The 24,106-nt window shown below is 39.6% G+C and overlaps 1 protein-coding gene across 1 annotated transcript in view; it reads left to right on the forward strand.

Annotated features, from left to right (window-relative positions):
* TMEM132B (transmembrane protein 132B) overlaps positions 1 to 24,106 on the forward strand; it is a 533,841-nt gene that overhangs the window by 496,130 nt on the left and 13,605 nt on the right. Inside the window, exon 6 of the mRNA XM_029571422.1 lies at positions 15,081 to 15,286. Coding sequence (XP_029427282.1) covers positions 15,081 to 15,286 — 206 coding nt within the window. The remainder of the gene's footprint in view (positions 1 to 15,080; positions 15,287 to 24,106) is intronic.

The raw sequence follows: 24,106 nt of genomic DNA on the forward strand, positions 1-24,106 counted from the left end.
CGTACATTTAATAACCCCTGGTAGAATGAGCCTCCTCGCCCCCAACTTGATTTACCGTTTTTGATTCATCTTTTCAGTATCCTACTGCATTGTTTTTTGTTGAATAACCACATTGAACAATTTTTAGAGTTTATGGTTTTCTGTTGATTACTGGGGTATTGGTACTTTATTCTTTTGATTGTATGACTTTGGAGACCTACATAAAATGACAAGAGCTTGCATATCCAGAAGAATAATTCTGATATTTTTAACACTGAACGTTGTTTTAACAAATAAAAACCCCTTCACATTTCTGCCGCTCCTTGTTTAGCTTGTTCGGTTCTTCAGCCCTCTCCTTCCTGCATGCTATCCACCCACCAAGCCCTGCTTAGATCTATTAACTTCATGCTCCAGAAATGACTTCAGAATAATTAAATTTTTCTTTTTATAGTATTAAAAGGTTGACTGCCTTTCTTGATACAGTAAACATTTCCTTGAAGCTATTTTTCCATCTGTGTGTTTCAGTGGATAAAAAATGCTTGCTGTCTTTTTTTTTTTTTTTAAATGAATAATGTTTAAGCCACGCATGCTGTGGGTAAAGGGTACATAAGTCTGAAGGATCAATTACATGCCTATTCCCGTAGGCATGTTTGACGAAGAGGCCTGTGAGGTCTCAAAAACTTGTGGACTTGTAACATCTTTATTGGTCTTATGAAAGGTGTCACAACCTACCCAAGGCTCCCTGGCATATACCCAGTATCCTGGGTATATGCCAGGGCACAGATTATCTACCAGTTCAGTTTTGAATCCCATCTGTTCATTTCTGTGTGTATGCTTTGAGGACGTCACTCATCTACTCTGTACCTCAAATGTGATTGGCCAGCAAAAGGATTGCCTTGGAGGAATAGCCTAATAGGTTAGAGCAGTGAACTAAGAACCAGGGAAGCCAGGGATCACATCTCACCTCCCCCACTGATCCTCCTTGTGGCTTTGGGCAAGTCACTTCACCTTCCATTGCCTCAGGTACAAATTTACAAAATTTTCAAAGGATTTAGGCATTTACCCGCATTAAGTGCACTTAACGCGGGCAAAATCTACGGACAATTAAAGGGCATAGATTGTAGCAATTTTCAAAAGCCCACTTAGATGGATAAAGCGCATTTACACATGTAAAACCAAGTTTTAAGCATGTAAGTGCTTTTGAAAATCTGGTCCTATAGCCTTTACTAATTTTTTTCCCCATAGATACAAAATGGGATAGGCGCCTTAGTAAGTCAGCACCTTAGACTGTAAATCCCTTGGGGACAGGGACATACCTTCCGCACCTGAAATGTAAGTCACCTTGAGCTCGGATTTATAAAGGCGAATAATTAAATCCAAATAGGAGCGTGGGTTAGATACAAGCACTATAAAACAAAATTGCAAAAAGCAATTAATGTGCAGTGTTATGATATAGCAGCTGTAACACAGCATGAGCGGACTTTGGCTGCCAGAGGACAGATTTGACTGGACTCTGGCTATTCTTTTACAGACTTTTATTATTTACAGGCAAACATCAAATAATAAAGAGCCTGCTTACCTTAGCAGTGCTGGAAAGAAAAATGCTGTAGCCTTTAGATAAATAGCTTTAGCACAGCTCTTGCCTCCTCCTCCTCAGATCTGTGGCCTTCCTTTTCTTCTGGGCCCTGATATTTTAACCCTCTCCCCAGGGGAAACGTCCTGCAACCAGGATTCCCTTGTGGCTCTTAAGGTGGACCAGGCTAAATATCTGGTGGTGGACTTTTAAGGAGGATCTAACATATTCTTCTTTTCATGGCTCTTTTGGGCCTTTGGCCCTGTAGCACATCAATTGTGGTGACTTATTTTTGCTGAACTCGCTTCTGCTTATAACTAGGTGATGGGTCTTATGTAGTGCAATGTACAGGACAGAGCTATGATAAACAGCATAAGTAAAAAACATTTGTGGAATTGATCCTAGAATGGCCCAAGAAGGGAGTTTCAACTAAATTCATGGATACGTTTCTGTTGTTGGCATGCAGGGCAGCCTACATAGTGTAATGAATATTTATCCAACTGTACGTCTAAGAGAGAAATCCATTCCCACCTGTACTGCGAACTTCCCACCTGCTTTTTTAAAAAAAATTTTCTGGAGGCAGCTTCGTGTTGGAACATGGCGTGCGCAGATTTGAGAGTTTGATCCTTGTGCATTGCCTTTGAATATTGTCTTCATTACATTATATAGGCCATGCTGTATATTCCAAGAACCTGATCAGTGTTTGTTCACATCTATTAATGGAGATTGATTGAGATTTTCCCATAAAAATTTCTTTATGGGAAAATCACTAATGGTGAGCTGGTCTAGTGAGTTTTTTTTACAATCATTGTTTCTTTCTTTTCTTTTTTCTTTAAATTGCTGGATAAGATTAACACAGTGAAGAAATAGCTAATAGAGAAGATAAGGTGAAACACTGTGTGTAAACAAAATTAGAAAAATAAGTAATTTAAGAGAACATTGTTATTGTGGTTTATTCCTTGTTCATATAACAATTTATCCATTTCTAGAGTGCCATTATGGCAGGTCGAACGCAGAAAAATATATACTTTATGAATATTGCAGATGTTAGAACAAGCTAAAGCATCTTTAGGAGACAGTTACTCTTTGAGGCATATTTTCAGTAAGTCATATAGCTGCCAAAGTATGCGTGCAACTTCTCAGTCTGCAACCAACCAACCTCACTTCCCATGCAAACTACCCACGGAGTTTGGGATTGAAGCCCAGGTGGATATGCAGATAGAAAGCAAGCTTAATCATTGTCGTTGCTAATGGCAGCATAAAATATGCACATTTTGCCCTGTGCGTGCATTTATTTTTAAGATTTAGTGTGAATAAATAGTTTTTAATCTCCCACCCAACTTACTACCCAGAGTGGCCTCCCTTAGATGTGGGTAAAATTCAGTGCTTTGTGTGCATGTTCACTTGCTTTTGGCCAACTGTAAATGCATTTGGGTGGATTCAGTCATTCGACTGGCATAACCCCCTTCCAAATTTCAGTGGTATAGTTCTTGACTAAGCCTGTCAAAATCTGTCCCTTCCTATGATTGCAGTTAACTTTCGTGGACAGTGATGATTCTCTGCATCCTACCAATCAGCATCAAAAGAGTTTTATAATGAGTTATTGATTATATGCTGATAATATTATTTGGAAATGTATTGAAAGTAAAGTCCCCAGTCCCAGTATCGGCTGCTCTTGCTGTGCAGCAGAGAACACCATAGAATGGCATGTGACATTTTTTAACTCCAATGACTGATTCGGCTAAGGCTGCAGATCTACCCAATATGCTTAATCGATTCTTTTCTGGCAAACATGTCATGAAATATTGCATCAAACATGCAGTTAATATTTATTGTTGCAAAATATATCTGGAAAGAATGAAGGATGTGTAAGCGAAAGTCTTTGGGGGGAATAAAGTGAACATTGTCGCCACAGTAAAGGAGAGGGAGATAAAACATTAAAACAGGATGTGTAGACAGTCTCAAGGATCTGCAAGATATGGCTTTGTTTTTTTTTGTGTAGATCTGTTCTCAGTATTTTGGAATATATCTACATTGTAATTCTCTGTCTGTCAAGTGTTCCTTCTATGCTTCCATGGGGGTGTGCCTCACTGCCTCCTACTTTTGTCCTTAGCTAGCAACATCCATAGCATAGCACAGTATGGTGAAAGGACCATTGGGTGATTTATGACATTACTGATCACGACGAGTTCAATGGCTTAGTGTGCAAATTGGTCTGAAAGCTGATATTTTGGGTTTTTAGCTTCAGGGAAACAGCATGGTCCGGAATGCACGTCCTAATGGCACCTTCTTGAGGCTGCTAATCATGGTGATCTACTAAAAATGCTGCTGTGTATAAGCAGTAACTTTAATACATAACTCCATATTGCCTCTGTCTCAAGGATATGCTGTGTAATACCCTTTTATTGTTTGATATTAGGATTTTGAACCTATCCCAGAGTGCTGCATGACTTTTCCACCGGTGAAGTTTGTACAGAGTGCGAATATTTACAAGTAATAGCTTGTTTAACCATGCACAGTATAAATAAAAAGGTAACCGTTCCCATTTCAAGCAAAGGAAAAGAAGAAAGGACTAACTTAGAAGCAATGATTGAAAATCTTTCCTCTGATCAGTTATTTTTGGGGCAATTTACAACTCCTTCAGAGCCACTGATTATTGTGGAGTGCATGCCTTGATTCAAGTGTATCTTTAGAATTTAAAAAAGTTTTTACCCAAATTAAATTCTTGGAATGTTTTGAATTAATGAAGCACAGTACAGTATGTTCCTTCATAAGAGTAATTGAAAAGCAATGCCCATGATGAGGTAATTAGATATATATAGCAGGAAACAATCTCGGAATCTGTGTGGGTGGTAGGGGGAAGAAGGAGAGAATGGGGGATGGAGGGGGGGAGGGGACGGAATGCTCATATAAAATTTGAGTGTAGCTTCTACAGAAATTATCATTTTTATCATCACGTATCCGGGCACTGTTCAAAGCTGAGAATCTTGTTTTCTGCAACGTTCCTCCTGTTCCGTGCTTAGATGACAGTCTTTTGAAAACGGAGCAGTGGTGATCGAGAGGACTTTTTTTTTTTAAATGAGTGTCTTTGCTGTGACCAGATTGTTGAACTTGTACCTACTCTTCTGTAAACAAAGAAATTAGGGACATGCTTTCATTTGAAATGAAATAGGACATTTTAACAAAGCTCTGGTTTTGTTTCATTTTGAAGTCAAAATGAAACAAAAATAAAATTTCACTTTCGTTTTCAGATGACCATGGGGAAAGCCCCCACCCTGGACTACCCTACCCTTCGGTCTAAGAGGCAGCAGACATCACCATTCACTCCTGCACCACTGGGTCTCCATTTGAAAATGGTGCCAGCGGCCCCTGAGGCTGGTGCCATTTTGTTGTGTGGAGGTGTAGCTATATCTCCTCACATAAGTATCTCCATGGTGTCAGTATTTCCTGTACAGATAAAATTCTTTTTTAGAATTGCTTGGGAAAATTGGAGAAAATCAGAATCTACAAATTTAGTGGAGGGTAATTAATGCTTAGCTACACTTATCCTACAATGAAAAGTTAACTAACCTCTACCTATCTGAAAGGCTATTTGCTAGGATAGCAGTGAATGTTATATCTGAGCACTGTTTGTAAAACTGATTTTCACAATCAATTTTTTTAACTGCATAAAACCATATTCATATTTAGTACTGTAAACTAGGTCTTTTATTCTATTTAATCTATATTTTAATATTGTATTTTTATTGGGTATTCCAACTCATACTCAAGGGCTGACAACTAGTCTAGTTTTCAGGATATTCCTAATGAATATGCATGAGGTAGATTTGCATGCAATTGACGTATTGTGCATGCAAATTCATCTCATGCACATTTGTTAGGGATATCATGAAAAGCCCAGTGGTATTTGGCCCTCAGAAACCGGAATTAGACCCTTCTGTTCTGTATTCAGAACCTATCAGCTAAGCCCAGGTCACCTGCGTGATTATGGTTTTAGGCTTGGGTTTTTTTCTTTCATCACCTAGGCTGCTAGAATTTGTGATCCTGCTTTCTCAATAGGAGAGCTAGGACTATAAATCCCAATATGCTTTGAGATGAATGTTGGAAAAACCCTGGTGAATAGTTGCAGTTTATCAGTCAAGCCATGAATGATTTGGATTTATCAGAGTTGATTTGCAGCCTGTTCCAGCTTGACTCTAATTATCCAAAGCAGTTTGTTCATCCTTAGTACCAGCATTTGCTTTTCCTAGAGCACAAGTTATTTATAGGTGGATAGGCAGCTTGATAAAGGTATCTAAGAAATTAACTAATGAAAATATTAACAGTAACCCAAAATGATTTGTGTAGGAAATGAAATCAGATTTGGCTAAAAATCAAGATTATTCTGCACCAGATCTCTCTTAACAGCATGCAGAGGATAAAACTCAAATTTAGGAGGTTATTTTGTAAGCCTATCGCACGCGAAAAGGGACTTTTTGCATGCTATAGGTTGCCGGGGGCGGAGTCGGGGAGGGGAGGAGTCAGCAGTGATGAGGTGGTTGCAGCGGTAACTTCGCTAGCGGCGATAAGGTAAGACCCGTCATCACCGCCTGTAGCGCACCCAATAGTGCAACCTTTCACTGTGGCGCCATTGGGTGCGAAAGCCGGCAGCGATAACACCACGGTGGTGCGATCGCTGCCGGCTTTCGCAGGCCCGCCCCCGCCCCCTGTTATCGCTGGGATTCACCATTCTCTGCAAGAATGTAAAATCCTGGCCTTAGTTTGGGGGAAAAAAGAAGGATCGATATTGTTATTGTTATTGATCTGGTTTACTGCTATGCCTGCAAATGCAGAGTCTTTAATGACAGCGTAGACAATGCATAGCAAGAAATGAGAAAATATTAATAGTACAAAGAAAATATGCTCCTTTGTTTTCAATAAAAGAAGGTCCATAAAGCAGAATGAGCTATCCAGAAGACTAAGATTCCTCTCAATTTCTGTCAGACCAGATTCCATTTAGTCCTTTAATCAAGCCCTTTCTTGATGGTTTATCATTCTCACCTCAAGTGGTCTTAATTATATCTGTCTGATATTAATTTTAACAAAGCTCCCGAGACATAGCTTATTTGATTCAGAATTTCAACAGCTATCCCCCATAATTGTCTTGATTAATGTGCTTAAAAATTCCTCCAGACATTTATGACACATTACGAGCTGGGAATGACAAGGTTTTCTTTTCTTTTTTTTTTTTTCTTTTTTTTTTAAATATGTTCAGCTTTCCTTGCAGTTCTTTGCATGGTTGTGTGCTGGGACCCCTCAACCCCTTCTGTATCTAACAATTTTTTAGTTGTAATGTTTTGTTAAAAAATTGACTTTTTTAATCAATCTGTCACCCACCTTTCCATTAAAATGCTCAGGATGAGATAATAGCAATAACAATGGAAGATAATGTATGGGAAGAGCTAAGAAAACTGAAAGTGGATAAAGCCATGGGGCCTGATGAGGTTCATCTCAGAATACTGAGGGAACTCAGAGATGTGCTGGCGGGTCCGTTCAATAGATCCCTGGAAAAAGGTGAAGTGCCTAGTGACTGGAGAAGAGCGGTGATGGTCCCGCTTCACAAGAGAAGGAGCAGAGAGGAGGCTGGAAACTACAAGCCGGTTAGCATCACCTCGGTGGTGGGAAAATTAATGGAGACTCTGCTGAAGGAAAGGATAGTGAATTATCTCCAATCTGGTGGGTTGCTCGATCAGAGACAGCATGGATTCACTAGGGGAAGGTCCTGTCAGTCAAATCTAATTGATTTCTTTGACTAGAGAACTCAATCAGGAAAGAGCGCTCGATGTAATTTACTAGGATTTTAGTAAAGCTTTTAATATGGTTCGACATAGAAGATTCAACAAAATGAGAAGCTTGGGAGTGAGCTCCAAGGTGATGGTGTGGATTACAAACTGGTTGACGGATAGAAGACAATGGGTGAAGGTAAATGGAACCTACTCTGAAGAGAGAATGGTGTTAAGTGGATGCCACAGGGATCAGTGTTAGGACTGGTTCTGTTCAACATCTTTGTGAGCGACATTGCGGAAGGGATAAAAGGTAAAGTTTGTCTATTTGTGGATGATACTAAGATCTGCAACAGAGTGGACACACTGGAAGGAGTAGAGAGAATGAGATGGGATTTAAGGAAGCTGGAAGAGTGGTCGCAGATATGACAGCTGGGTTTCAGTGCCAAGAAGTGCAGAGTCATGCATCTGGGGTGTGGTAATCTGAAAGAACTATATGCGTTGGGGGGTGAAGGGCTGATGTGCATGGAGCAGGAGAGAGACCTTGGGGTGATAGAGTGTAACGACCTGAAGTTGTCGAAGCAATGTGACATGGCAATAGCTAAAGCCAGAAGAATGCTAGGCTGCATAGAGAGAGGAATATCTAATAAGAAAAGGGAAGTGATAATCCTCTTGTACAGGTCCTGGGTGAGGCCTTACCTGGAGTACTGTGTTCAGTTCTGGAGACACTATCTCAAAGGGGACAGAGACAATATGGAGGCAACCAAAATGGTGGGTGGTCTCCATCGAATGACTTATGAGGAGAGGTTAAAGAACCTGATTGTGTATACCCTGGAGGAGAGGAGGAGCAGGGGTGATATGATACAAACCTTCAGATACTTGAAAGGTTTTAATGATCATGGTCAATAACAAACCTTTTCTATTGGAAACAATTTAGTAGAATTAGGGGTCACGATTTGAAACTCCAGGGAGGAAGACTTAGAACCAATGTCAGGAAACATTTCTTCATGGAGAGGGGGTGGAGGATGCCTGTAATGCCCTTCCAGAGGAAGTGGATCCCTAAAGGCTAGAGTATGGGAATGAATGAAAAAGCTTGGGGGTAACCTGCATGGAGATTCCAAGGTCATCTGAAAAAGGGTGAAGATGATGTGGGGGATTCCTTCCCCCCCTCCTATCCAAAAAAGGGCTTGTTCTTCCCTCTATACCTGCTGCAATTTTTACATTTTAAGAAGGGTGGAGGATGGGTAGAAAGGGAGTTGTAGCCTGCAAATATTTTTTTAAAATATATTTTAAAGATGGTGGAAGGGGAGGGAGTGAGGAAGGGGAAAAGGAAACAGTTTTTTGGTTTTTTTTAAAGCGGGTTTAGCCAGTTAGTGCTCAATTTTCAGTACTAATTGGCTAAGTTGAGCTGGGGAGACAGCCACAGCAAATCTAGCCAATCAAATTTTGACCAACTAGATGTAGATGAATATTCAGCTTGAAAACCTAGCTGGCTGAATATTTTCCTGAGGATAATTGGCTGAAATTAGCCAGTTATTGTATCCACTCAAGGGCTGCTAAAAAAAAAAAAAAAAGCTCTTTATGTTACTATTGTACTAGTGCATACTTTAAAAATGTAACAAATAGTACCTTCAGGATACACACTTTTTAACAAGTACAATATTTTCAAAAAGGGTGGAAAATCTGTTTACTAGTTAATGAATAATTTGTGTGACAGCTTTGAAAAGAGAACATGGAAGGGAGAAAGCACAATAGTGGAAAAAATTGTTGGAAAAATTTGTTTTAAACTCTCTTGACCATACCCTCCTTTCCCACATTTAAAAAAAAAAGTGTGTGTGTAAATACATAAATAAATAAATAAATAAATAAATAAATAAACACACACTGTATATATGTGTGTATATACACACACTGTAAATATATATATATATACACACATTGTAAATATATATATATATATACACACATTGTAAATACATAAACATAATGCAAACACATTAATTTACAAGAACCATAAATATTTCTGTTGACATATTTTTATTGTATATTTGTTTTTACATTTTTTTATATTTTATTTTCTAAAATAACACCTTGACTTTAACATCATAATAATAGCTAAATACTATACAGCCTATGGCATTTTATATACAGCACTTATAATAGCTCCCCACCACCTCATGTTAAAACAGTTAACATACTGTCCTGTGTCTGTGTTACTGATGAAGCAAGCAGACAGAAAAACTGGTAAGTTTCATAGACACTTGAAAAAACAAAAAACGTTACAATAGCTGAGTGGGGTAACTGATGGCAAATTGAAGAGAACTCATCAACCCAATAAGTCTTTTTTCTTTCCACTGAAAATCAAATCAACACAATGACTCCCTCGAACTTTTTCATCTTCTCTGAACAACAAATCATCAACCCAGTATCTCCCTCACAGCAAGTCATACAATAAAAAGTCAACAGAAATAGTAATTAAATTAATAAAGACTGTGTTAAAAATATATTTATGGTTCTTGTATATTAATAACATGAGTGTTCGCATTATGTTTATGTATTTACATTGTGTATGACTGAACTCTTTATTGTGGTAATTTTTGTTCACCCAATTGCCTGTAACTGTATAGTTATATTATATGTATAACTATACAGTTATCCATCTTTCTCACACTTTTTTGGGGAGGGAAAAAGAATGATAGGGATGGTTTGGGAGATGGAGAAAAGTGGTGGAGACCGTTTTTGTGGAGTGGTGATGGGGGGAGGGTGAAGGTGAGAGAGAGAGAGGAGTAGAGATGGCTTCTAATTTGACTGCAAATGTTGTGAAGATCTCTGTTATTAGTGCAATAAAATGGATAATATTCTGATAACGTTTCATTTCTGCCTCCCTTAGTATAAAATCATCTTTCTTTTTTTTTCTAGTTGCCCCCATAGCAAACGTGTCAATGGAACTTTTCACCTTTGATGAGACAGAATTTCATACCACAAGATCAAGTGGATATTTCTATAAAGCACTGGCAAAGATAAAATCATGCGATAGTGGCAATTACTTTTTTATTCTTTGGTAGCAGAAGAGCAAGCTCTCAAACTTCCCGTTTCATTTTAATTAGGTAGAAAAGTATAGCTGAGTCTTTCTCCTGAATTCTTCCTGATGTCTCATTTTAGTAATAGAAGCTATGGTATTGGACATATAAGTTTTATGCATAATTCCATTTTTTTGTATATTTACATGTATAGAAATCAGTCGTGGGGTTTTTTTTTTCCCTCAAAGTACTTCTTGTTGCAGATAGTGGTTTGGCTCATTATAGGTATCTTGGATAAAATAGTGCGGTTGCCTTGTTAATTCATTTGCATGCACAGAAATAAAGGTTAACAAAAAAAATAAAATCTGGTGATCTCTTTTTATTGGACTAACTTGAAACAGGAAAGAACTCAGAGACCTGGGCTTCTGCAGAGCCATAAAATTCCACCGCCTGTCCACTTCTGATCACTCTAACACATCACCACCACCTTTTCTCTTTGTAATGTCATTAGAATGCATTTTATGATCCACTTGTATTTGCTGGTATCAACTTCCTCATTCTGTTTTTGAGAACCGAATGAAGGTTCAGCTCTAGTCAAGAAATGTATTAACCATTTTTTATTGGAGTAATTTATCACCTTATATTTTGGTTTGTTTCTTAATCTTTCTTTCTGTACAGGTATCTGAAATGTTTTATGTCAGTTCAAACTGACATTGAGGTTTCCCATGACTGGAAGATGCTGCTATCTGATAGACATCCATGGCACAGCTTTGTATGAAATAACACACTGGGTTTCTCAGTCAAGCTTCCAGTTAGCAGATACCCATGTCACAAACAGCACTATCACCATTGGACCTCACTAGTGCTTTAGGGTAATGATCAACTCTGCCAGAAAATCTATTCATTTTCTTAACCCATAGAAAAGCCAATGGACAGCAGAGCTGAGGAGGCATCATGAAAACTCTGTACCCCTTCAACTGCCCAAGTCTTTATCCCAAAAACTAGTTTACAATCATGAGTCACACATTCACTGGTACTGTACACATTTATGAAGGACTTTCCAGTCGTCCTCTTTTATTGCTAACTGCTTCAATAACATTTGGTTTTCTCACCTAGCATTGTTTGGTTTTATGGAAATATGTGGTGTCTTCTGGGAGTAGGCTGAATGAGGTTCAACCAACCACCATTTATTTTCAGCCTTAAACAGGGCGCACTGAGCTAGCATGTTTGTTTCACAGTGTTCAGTAGGTAGGTAGCATATTAATGATCTTGAGAAGATTCATGGATACATGCAAGTATGCTTATCAAATGAAATAGTTTCCACACCAAGTTGCTTAATGTATACTTCGGTTATCATTACTGGAAATGCCCATCCTTTTGTATTCTGCCATAGAGAAGCACAACATCAATACTGAAAAAATATCAATAAGAGTGAGAAAGGTGCTAATTTACCATTGAGCAATATATTGGCCAAGAAAGGAAATAGTTAACTATATAAAGCTTTACATTTGACTTGCCCTTTTTTTAGTTATATTTTCTTTAGAAATATTTGTGTAGTAGCCATATAAGAGAAATATGCATATTTATTTATTTAGCCATTTTATATACCATCGTTCCAAGTGAAGATCACAACAGTTTACATCATGACATAAATATCATAGATAGACAGTTACATTCACTAAATGTGTTCATAAATCATACATTTTAGGGAGAGACACATACATTGACCAAGGAGTTCAGGGGAGGAGGTGAGGAAGCAGGGATGAGGTTGTACTTTTAACAAAGTGTGCTGGAGGGATGAAAAGTAAGGGGTAGAGAAAGGAAGTCCTATATATATGTATTTGGGCTGAGTTGGAAAGTAATGAGGTATTGAGTTCTTTAGTTGGGTTCATGATGAGTTTGTCTATGAAGGGGCAAGTACTGAATTCAGAAATGTTTGTTTTAGGCATTTTGAAATAACCATGTTTTAAGATTGCGTTTGAATTTCTTTGTTTCAGTGGTCAGTCTTAGAGTCTCGGGTAGAGAGTTCCAAAGTATATTGCCTGCTATGGAGAACATATAGTCTTTTATTTTTGTCTGAGTATTCTGTAATAATGGCAAAGCTAGTATCCTTTAGTGTGAGATCTTAGTGATCTCTGTGGCTTGTATGGTTGTATCACCACCCCTACCAGGCTAGTGTTGTCAGAATGAAAGGAGAAATGTATTAGTGTTAAAACTTTGTACTGGATTCGGGATTTCATAGGTAGCCAATGCTGTATTCCTAAGTCCCTTACTTGGTCCGATGGTGTAATATAGAAGTTACCCAGATCAAGTATTCCAGGAGACGTTATTGGGAGATTCATTCTTAATAGAATGATTTCAGTTTTTTTGGTGTTTAGAGAGAGCTTGAGATTGCATAGATCATGTTAATTAGCCTTCATATGTGATGCCAATGTCTCTACTGTATTCTCAGTGGAGCTGGTGCATGGAATTTGAATTGAATGTCATCAGCATATAAGTAGAAAGTGATTCCTAGGTCAGATAGTAATTTACAAAGTGGAAGCATGTAGATGTTGAAAGGAGTTGCAGATTGTGCTGAACCCTGGGGGACACCAGCGTCGATTGGGAAGGTGTCAGACATGAGGTTGCCCAGTTTGACTTGGAATGTCATTTTTGATAGGCAGAAGGTGAACCACTTTATTACATTGCCGTCAGTTCTGATTTTTCTTAGCTGATGGCATAGAAGGGTATGGTTAACAGTGTTGAAGACTGCCATGAGGTCAATTAGCACCAGGAAATAAGATTCGTTGTTAAATCCCCATAATATGGGGTCCGTAAGGGATACGAGTAAAGTCTTGGTAGAGCGATTTTTTCTGAATCTGAATTGGTTTGGATGTAAAATGTGGTGGTCATCATTATAGTCTTGAAGTTGTGATAATATATCTTTTTCAAGAATTTTGGATAGAAAGGGCAGGATGGATATAGGTCGATTAATTTTCCCAATTGTCAGTGCTGCTGGTTTTGTTTTTTAGAATAGGTTTTATCACTGCTTGTTTTGCTCTGTCTGGGACAAGATCTTCCATGATGATTAGGGATGTGATTGTAGGAGTGATCATGCTTTGTATTAGGTTTAAGGAGCTGGCTGGAATGGGGTCAAGGGGGTGATTTATGGGTTTTAATTTAGAAATTATTTGCATGATTTGTAATTTAATTGTTCTGTCAAGTGGTCCATTCAGTTGGTTCATGATTTTCTTCTTGTACACTGGTTGTTGGGTATGCAGCAAATTGATTTTTTTAGTCTGGTTATTTTTTTTGACAAATGATTGGTGTAGTCGTTGCAGGCATTCTTAGGGAAGCAGTTAGTGCAGAGATAGAGGATGTTGGGTCCTTGATTAGGTGTTCAACGACATCAAAAAGTAATTTGGAGTTAATTATCACTCCATGAATCTGTTTAGCATAGTGTTCTTTCTTTGCTTTGTTGATAGAAGCCCGGTATTGAGAAAGAAGTGATCTATATTTTCCAAGTGATTCTGATGTCTGGCTTTTCCACTAAAGTTTCTCAGATTTTCTCAATAGTTTGTTTTGTGTGTCGTAGTTCTTCATTGTACCAAGATTTCTTTTGTTTCAAGGAACACTGATAGGATTGGATTGATTTTTTTTGGAGTGGGCTAAGGTTGTCCGCTATTTTCTTAACCATGATATCTCATGCGACAAATAATGCAGAGGCACTAGGGAAGTTGAGATCGATTAGTTTATCTTTTATAGTGTCAGCAAGTAAATCTGGCTCTTTTTCCCGAAAGTGAATGTCTGTTTGATGTTTGGCTTATGTATTGATGTGTTGAGGATAGTTATGTCAGCTTTTAGTAACTGGTGATTGGACCAAGGCAGAATCATGTGAGAGAAATGTCATGCAGTTGTTATGGTTGGCGAATATAAGATCAAGGGTATGTCCAAGTTTATATGTGGGTTCAGTTACAAATTATGACCATCCGATTGCTTTCATGGTTTCACATGCAGAGGATTTGGTAGTTTTGTTAACATATATATTAAAGGCACCTACAATGAGTGGATTCAGGTGAAGGGAATGCTTTGGTGAATGCTTCAATAAGAGGTGAACTGTCTTTTTGAAGTATTCCAAGGGAAGAATAGACCATACCGATGTCTAATTGCAGTGACTTAAGTATTGCCACTTCGTAAGGAAGGTTATTATCTAACTTGTAAGGAGTAAGTTTGAGCTCTTTTTTTTTTTTTTTTTATACTGATAATTCAGTGAAATAACTATTTTAGTGTTTTGACAGTGAATAATTGACTCTGTTTTTAGGGTACTTTATAAATAATTGCTAATACTGATATTTACATTGATACTTTCTACCACTGTACACAGCTGCTTTTTATTTTGTATAGTATGACTGTGTTCTAGGCATGTATGTTGCTGTGTTTTATTCTGCTATAGTCTAATCCTACTAATGTAAATGCCAATCTAGAGATGTTCATGTCTTTACTATTCACTCTAAATACAATAATGCTGGGGTTCTCAATCCTGTCCTGGGGACACACCTAAAAAGTCTCATTTTCAAGATAGCCACAACGAAATATGCATGCTTCAGTTTCCCGAAAACCAGATCATTTAGTCATGTCCCCAAGAAAAGGTTGAGAACCACTGCAGTAATGTAGAATTCATATTATTAATGTAGTCTCTGCTTCATCGTGAGCTTTTTTTTTTTAACCTGTTCTTTCTTCTAATGAACCCCTCAATGTTCCTTTTAGGTTTCAGACAAATGCAATTCAATCTTTGTAAATGGCAAGGAAATGAAAAGCAAGGTGGATACCATTGTGAATTTCACATACCAGCATTTTACCACCCAACTCGAGGTGACAGTCTGGGCCCCTCGGCTTCCTCTGCAGATAGAGATCACAGACACGGAACTGAGTCAGATTAAGGGCTGGCGGGTGCCTGTCTCCACTAATAAGAGGTATGATTAAGTTTGCAGGCACAAAGTTGTTGCAATAATGCTTAGGCACAGGGGGTGCATTTTCAAAAGCTTGTTGGGGCTTGCACGTCTAAAAAAAAAATGAGTTATATGCACCAATCATCCATTTGTACTACTTAATACATTTTCATTTCATTATATATATACTACAGAACTAGGTCCAAAGACTTGCCCAATGCTTTATACAACAGCAATAAAATATAATGCAATACAAGCACAAAAATAAAATCAAAACCAAATCTTTCTAAACCCAATCATACCCTAATTGACAATCCAGAGACTTGTAGCTACTTTATCCTATATCTACAAACAGCTATACATTTAGTTGTTCATTAGTGCCGCAAGGTGTACTTAAATCCAGTAATCCGATTTACCCAACAGCTGAAAAAGAACCATGATTTCACTTTTTTCCTGAATGCCATCTAATTATGCTCCAGTCTAATATTAACCAAGAGGTCGTTGCACAACATTTTCAGGTGCTTGAAAGCGTGCCTAAATTTGGCTGCAGAAAAGGAAGCATTCCTAGGGTCAATTCTGATTCTGGGGCATGTTATAAATGTATGTATGTAAATGGCCTGCTGTTTATGCATCTAACTATACTCTTCATTTTACAATGGGTAAAGTTAGCCACATAGCAACCCAATTTATACAGGTGCCTTGTGTTTAAAAATAGTCATTTTCTGCATGCTTAAAATTATGCACATAACTTTGCAGTTGCTCAAAATTTAACCTCATATAGTCTGCATCTGAACATCATGACCTTGTCAAGAAAAAGACATTTCAGTGATGCATCTCTAGTGACTCTAGAAAAAAAAATTATCCTGAAAGTGTTATGTAAGAATAACAATGACCCTGATGTATAAATTACCTTTGTCCAGGTAAATCTGTTTGGTTTTTTTTTTTTCAATGCAACAGATTTAAATCAAGTATTTTCTTTCTAGCCATCAGATTAGAGTCCCTGTCCTCATGTAGGTCTTCTCTGCACAGATTTTCTCTAGCTTTTGAAAACTGTCCCCTAGAATGTGCCAAGAAATCTTAAGCAGCTGAGATTTTTTTTGCTGCAGTCCTTCGATAATCTTATGTTCCTCATAAACTCGTGCCTCATTTCAAGAGTGTTCTCCCATTCTGTGATCGTGTGAAACAGCAAGGTTCCTAGAGCCCTGAGGTTTCGTGTTAACACCACTGCCCCGTTCCTCTATGAAAATATAAAAGAAACTGGGACGGTAACTTTCAAACCAATGCATGGGCGCACTTTGCCTCTTGTGCATTGGCATGTGGACATTTTATAACTTATGCACCCGTGAGCTAAAATAGCCTGACCACGCACACATATGCGTGCAGTTTTAAGTGGGCACGCGCACGCACGCATAAATCTTCTACTGCGTAAGTCGGAGAATTTTAAAAAAAGAGTGCGCATCATCGCCATTGCCAGTTTCACTTGTTGGTCCACTAGTTCGCCCAGTTAACAGCTGGGTCCTCCAAACTCCCCTGGTTTGATAGTCTGCACTCCCCATAGTTACCTCAGACCCTTTAAACAGATGAGAAATGGCTTTTTCTGTTTACTTCTGTTAGGGATGAGGTGCAAGTAAAAAAAATAAAATAAATAAATAAAATAAAATGCAGCAGGGGATCTGCGTGCACACCCAAGCGTGTAAGTATTTACTTGCACATCTCTTGGCCATGCCCTGAAACACCCATATCCCGTTCAACCCACACCCCACCCTTTTCTTGAAAAGTTTTGAGATGTGTATATCTGGGCAGTTTTTAAAATCAGGTGCGTACACGTGAGCCCAGCTTGTGTGTCTATCCTCTGTCAGTGGTTCTCAACTTTTTTTTTTTTAAATGATCTCTTTATTCGTTTTAGTATCCAACATTAGTACAATATAGAAAAAACAGATAAAGGATATATGACCCATTAAAGGATGAAAAACAAGTAAATATTCAAACTTGTCCTGTACAAGACTTTAGATCCACTATTTCCCCCCCCCCCCAAAAAAAAAATACTGATATAAAGCCAACCAGGAGGTAACTCAGAAAAAGCTCCATCAATTTTGGGCATGCCTTGAGGAAGCCGGGTCGGAAGAAGCTGTCATGGGGTAGTTCCACGGGACAGAGAGAACCGATCCTTAATAGATAGTTGCAACTGCGCTATAAAACCTGCCCAAATGCTGGGAAAGCACTTTGTCTGTTTACCACCAATTCCCAGGCACCAAGACTTGTAATCCATTAATAAAAGGTCTAACATCTCAGCATGCCAGAAGAATAACGAGGGAGGATCACCCACCACCCACCACACCAAAATACACCGCCGTGCGATACAAAGCCCTTTTATCAAAATCACGGCTTCACAGTCACTATAAATCACATCATCAGATGACACTCCCAAAACTTCTGTATAAGTGGACAATTCCACAGCCCATGACTTAAAGTAGCTTGAGGCTCAGGGCACCGCCTACATCTTGGACTCTCAATTAACTTCATTTGGAATGCTCTGTGTCCTAATATTATAAGCCTGTGAATAACTCGCGAATGTTGTTCCCCCGAACAGTATAGAAGATATATTACAATTAAACATAGCCATACTATCAAAGAGGTCAGCCCTGTCCAGGTCAACTCCAAGCTCAAAATTCCACCCAGAAGCCAAAGTGGACAGAGTATGATAGTAACAGGTATCTATATAGAGTCGCTAATGACTGCTTCCTCCCATTATATAAAGTGAGTAATCTCTGGAAGGGACCCGAAGATTGGGTAAGAGAAGTAATCGTAATCTTCTTGGAAATAAAGCTATGAAGTTGACAATAATACAGAAAATCCTGTGCGCAAAAATTAAGGTTTTCTTTACAATATTGAAAAGAAAACATCATACTATTCAGGTAATCAAATTTATTTAGCATTTTATTTAGCATTTTTTATATACCGAGGTTCTGGTAACAATGTTACTAATCACTTCGGTTTACATATAACATGGAAATGACTTAACAAGTGAGTCTTACAGAGAACAAGGAAAATGAGGAACTTGGAGAAAATTCAAATAAATAACATATTATAAAAAACATCAGTTTAAATAACAGCAATCATATATACTGGCGATTAGAATGAATCAATCATGTATCAAGTAGTTGAAAATTGGCAAGAGGGATTTGCAATTAATTCTAGTATTATTAAGTTAAGTGGGATAAAATGAAATTGTCCAGGAAAGGATGGTGTTGTAAAGTCCAACTCAGGCGTAGGCTTGTGTGAAAAGCCAGGTTTTAAGTCTTTTCTTGAATGTGATGGGGCATTGTTCGAGCCTAAGATCTGAAGGGAGAGAGTTCCATTGGTTAGGACCTGCTGTGGAGAAGGCTCTTTTGTTTGAAGATATTTTGAGTGGAGGGGTTTTTAGAGAGCCTTTTTGCGCTGATCTCAACGGACGGGAGGATGAATGTAGCTGCAATGGGATCCTGAGGTCGAGGTATGAGGTTTTGTAAATCGATTTATGGATGGTTGAGAGGGTTTTGTAGAGGATTCTATATTTTATAGGGAGCCAATGGAGATTCTTTAAAATTGGAGTTATGTGGTCTCTTTTTTTTTGCTTTAGTTAGAATCCTGGCAGTGGCATTTTGGAGCATTTGTAGAGGTTTTAGGGAGATAGCTGGGAGCCCAAGTAAAAGAGAATTGCAGTAATCAATTTTAGAAAATATGATTGCTTGCAAAACTGATCTGAAATCGTGGGGGTGAAGTAAGGGTCTGAGTCTTTTTAGAACTTGGAGTTTGAAGAAGCATTCTTTTACGGTGTTACTGATAAAGCTTTTGAAATTCAGTTGGTTATCCATGGTGACTCCTAGGTTTCTGACCCAGGGAGAAAGAGGAGGTGGTTCTAGAGGATGAGTGTTGGAGAGCTGGTAATTGCCATCTTGGGTAATTAGGAGGTATTCAGTTTTGTTGGCATTGAGAATTAGGCAGAGTTCAGCAAGGAGATTTGATATGGAGAGGAAGCATGAATTCCAAAAATGAAGGGTTTCTTGCAAAGATTTGGAAATTGGAATGAGAATTTGGACATCGTCTGCATATAGGTAGTGGGTTAGATTTAGCTTAGAGAGTAGATTACAGAGAGGGAGCAGGTAGATGTTGAATAAGGTCGGTGATAAGGAGGATCCTTGAGGGACGCCTAGACTTGTACTGATCGGTTGAGATTCATTGTTGTTGATCTTAACTTTATAGAACCTGTCTTGTAGGAAGGATTTAAACCAGTTGAATGCGGTGTTTTTGATACCAATCTCTGCTAGTCTCTCTAGGAGGATCTTGTGGTTTACAGTGTCAAATGCCGCTGATAGATCGAGGAGGATTAGAAGGCACGGTTGTTTTTTCTCTAGGTTGAAAAGAATGTTGTCTGTTAGAGAAATTAGAAGGGATTCAGTGCTTCGGGATTTATGGAAGCCAAATTGCATTGTGGCGAGTATGTTGTTGTAGTCTAAGAATTCGCAGAGTTGATGATTAACTATTCTTTCAAGGATTTTAGCTATAAAAGGGAGATTGGCTATTGGCCGAAAGTTGGCTAGATTATCCGGAGAGAGATTAGGCTTTTTTAGAAGGGGATTCAGGATAGTCAATAAACCTACCTCGCCTCCATTGGGACAAATGTAAAAAAAAAAAATAGTATTTGTCTCACTGCAGGGAACCATGGATTGCCACAAATTGGCAACCAAGCATGCACTTCAAGCAATTTCTGCAGGGATCGCCACCCATATTGATATACTGGATGAGACTATTATTAGCTAGATGACTGGGAGTATCTCTAGGCCCTGCATGCAGTAAAAACTTAAGCTGTACAAGTGAACGCAGCAAGTTTCCTCAGTAACATCTGCAAAAGAGCAGCTGCCAAATAACCAATCTCCTAAGGCACGCAATGAACATGCCAAGTTATAATAATGAATATTAGGAAACCCCCAGCCTCCTTCTAGCCTGGGGACCTTTAGCTTTCCTATAGACACTCTAGCCTTACGATCTTTCCAAATAAATTTAGCACAAATTTGCATCAAAGTTCTAAGATCCCTATTGGACAATAAAATCAGCAGCATTTGCAGGGAGTACAATAACTTGGGGAGGAAAAACATTTTAAGTAATGCTATCCTCCCCTTTAAGGACAGCGGGAAATTCATCCAACTGAGAGTACAATGGCGTAATTCCTGAATAATGGTAGGAGTATTGGCCTGATACCATTTAGCTGGATCCATATGTAGATAAACCCTAAATATTTAATGTAAGGTGTTGCCCCACTTCAGGGAGAAAGGTCCCCAGCTCCCATGTAAATGGCCCATAATGTCTAACACTTCAGATTTATCTAAATTCAACTTCATGCCAGAGAACAATTCATATTTGCTGAAGATATCGAACACTATCATGGGCAGAGCATTTAACTTGGGGAATAAACAAAAGAATATCATCTGCAAATAGAAATGAAGTTAGTAAAGGAACACCATGATAAACAACGTGTTCCTGCAGTACAGTTGTTACCACCGAAACCAGGGTCTCTAAAGTTAAAATAAACAATAAAGGGGATAATGGTCCCTCTGATCAACTGGAGCTGCTCTGAAAGAATACCATTTACCATAATATTGGCCATCGGATTACTGTAAAGAACTTAATCGCTTGAGTTATAAAACCAGTAAAGCCAAATAACCCTAAGACACATTTTAAGAAATCCCACAAAACCGTGGAATGCCTTTTCCGCATTGAATCCCACTAAGACAGGGTCCACAATGATGCCTCGCTTACAAAGATTCAGCAATAAATGAATACGTCTTATATTTATACTAGACCTGTGCCCTTTAACAAAGCCTACCTGACCTCGAGAGATCAAGCAAGGCATTATATCCGCCAACCTATTAGCCAGTAATTTTGCATAAATTTTGATATTCATATTCAAAAGAGATATAAGGCGATATGAAGACGACTGTTGTGGAACCCACCCCAGTATGGGAAGGACAATGAAGTGTGCCATTTTTAAAGTATCCAGCATTGCGCCTATCCGAATCATCTCTTCGAACAAATTCTTCAGACTTGCATACACTGAGGGAGTCAGCACCTTATAAAAATGGGTCATTAAGCCATCCAGCCACGGTGCTTTAAAATTTGGTAGGGCAATGATTACGAGACAATTTCTGGCTCTGAAATTGGAGAATTGAGACACTCCAAGTGTATGGGAGTTAGAGAAGGAACAATGGCTTTTCCAAAAACTTGGTCTGTATAGAAGTGCTCCCCTCATCCGTCTTATACAGAGATTCATAACATTCCTGAAAAATCACACTAATTCCTTGATTTGTAATAGCAAGATCCCTCTTTATGGAGTGTATCCAGGAAACAAAGGCTGATTGCCGGTCACCTCTAATCAAATTCGCCAGCATTTTGCCTGAACGTTTGCCATATAAAAACAGCTTATGCTTCAAAGATAGCAAGGAGGTGGTAGCCTTCTTGTGCAAGCTATCATTCAGTAGTTTCTGAACAGAAAAAAACTGAAGTCTAACTGACTCTGAAGGATGTGCCAGTAGCTCCCATTTTAACCCATTCAGTTGTTTAGTAAAGTCCAGAATGTCCCTATCCAGCTCACGCCTATTGGCTATGACATAACTAATTATAATCTCCTCTAAGAACTGCTTTCGCAGTTTCCAAAATAAAATAGGGACCTCTTTATGTAAAGCCTTACGTCTCTCAAATTCTTGCCACTGAGAAGTCAAAAATTCTCTAAAAGCTTTATCTTGTACAAGCCAATGAGGCATTTTCCAGTTAGAAAAGTCTCCTCCCATGCCTTGTCCCCTAAAAACACAAGAAACTGGGCAATGATCTGAGACCACCATGGATTGAATCTCCACCCCAGTCAGCTGAGAGAATAAAGATTCTGAGATCAAAACATAGTCTAGCCGTGATCTGGAGTCATACTGATTAGGGCCATAGATTGAGCCCAGGATTACTGGGCTTCCCACAGAGCAAGCCCCTTAGAATTACATAGTGACTATTAGGATCACTAATTGAGGATTGTAATTGAAAGGAAACAGATTTATGAATCTCTGTGGCCACCCCCTGACTGTGGGAGGTACCTGAAGCAGTAAATACCTGATTAATACCTATTTTAAGATGCTCCGATGGGGACATATGAGTTTCCTGCAAAAACATTATAGAGCCTCGGAGTCTATTCGAGTGAGATATAACCTCTCCCTTTTCACAGGGGTACCCAACCCTGCCACGTTCCAAGTAATAAATTTAACCGAGTCTCCCAACAACGCCATTTACGACAGTTAGAAACATAATACAGTGGCGGCATTAAGTGTTACCATTGAGGCAGGCTCCTTCACGGCACCCATCTTCTTCTCAGTTGTGCTCCTTCTCTCTTTTTGTTGGTTGGGTGGACATACTGTTATGATTCTGCCCCATGGGCAGCCTCTCCTCCTTTTCCTGCCATCTTCTGCAGCCCGGAGGCTGCCATTGTACTGCCATCGCGGCTGGATCCGTGCTGAGACACCGGCGTGGCCCGAAGACTGCCAACAACTCATTTGCACGTCTGGAGCTGCGCTGCCACCTCCCAAGCGGCACGGAGGCCGCCGACCTGCTCTTCGCGGCAGGAGCCACTCTGGCATTGCTATGCGGCCAGGAGGCCGCTTTCCCACTTCCCATGCAGCAAGGAGCCGCCAATTGGTGTCACCATATGGCCTGGAGGCCACCATCTTACCTTGGGTCCTCCGGGGAAAGAGGGCCCTCCTCTGAAGCTGTCTCTGGTCCGTCTTCAGTGGCAGGAAGCCATCCATGTCTCTAGGCCTGCTCTGAGGCCTAGTTTCAGCGCCGGGCCCTGCTTCTCCTCTTCACGTATCAGGGCCGCTATCTGTGGACCTGCCCCTTCTCCTAAAGGGCGAAGCTGTACCTCTTCTCCCTTCTTAAAGGGACAGCGAGGGAGGAGGTCCACTTCTGATGTTATTGTGGGAGTCGCCCTTCTTCAGGATAAAAAGCTTCAGTCTTCATTCCTCCTTTGCCTTCGCAAGGAGCCAGTATTCCTTAGGACTTCTTGTCATCTGCTTCTCAAGGCAATTTGTTTCATGTAGGATCCTGTGTCTTCGTGATGTCCTCATGCTACGTCTTCATCTTCATCGTCTCAAGGTCTCCAGATATCTCGTCTTGATGTCTTCTTTATCCAGTACATCTTCATCCTGGCAGCGCAAGTCTCCATGAGGTTCCAGCTTCTTATTTTAACCTTCATCGTAGAGGCATCCCCTCGAACCCTAAACCTTGCCTGGATCCTCTGAGTCTGCACCCTGCCTCCATTCACGAATGAACTCTATTTATCCAATCCATTCTGGCGTGGCCCTGCCTGGCCTTTACCAGCTGTGCAGGGTGCATTTGGAACAGGCTTCGTCGGAGTCTTCACTTCATCTCCTATCTTCTCTGTGTGGGGAACCACCAGCGTGGTCTGTGACCTGTCTTCATTGGCTGAGTATATGGGCGTGTGATGTGCAGTACCGACTCAGCTCTGCCAACTTGTGTGGGGACCCACTAGCGTGATCTGCGACCAACCTACCCTGCTGTGTAGGGCACGCCGCTTGCGTGATCCGAGACCAGTCCGGCTAGGTTGTGAGGGCGCGTGACTTCCGGTACCGACCAAGTCTTCTTCAAGCAACTCATGGCCTTCCAGAGTTTCTTCATATACGTGATCAGAGTTCATTTTCACTCCACCTATCCAGATTGCATTCTTCATGTGTCGAAGTCTCGTCTTACCTCGTATCCAGAGTGAAGTTCCACTTCACGTATCCTGGGTCTTGTCTCACTTCAAGTCTTCAT

Source organism: Rhinatrema bivittatum, chromosome 11 (assembly GCF_901001135.1).
Source record: "Rhinatrema bivittatum chromosome 11, aRhiBiv1.1, whole genome shotgun sequence".
NCBI classification, from domain to species: Eukaryota; Metazoa; Chordata; class Amphibia; order Gymnophiona; family Rhinatrematidae; genus Rhinatrema; species Rhinatrema bivittatum.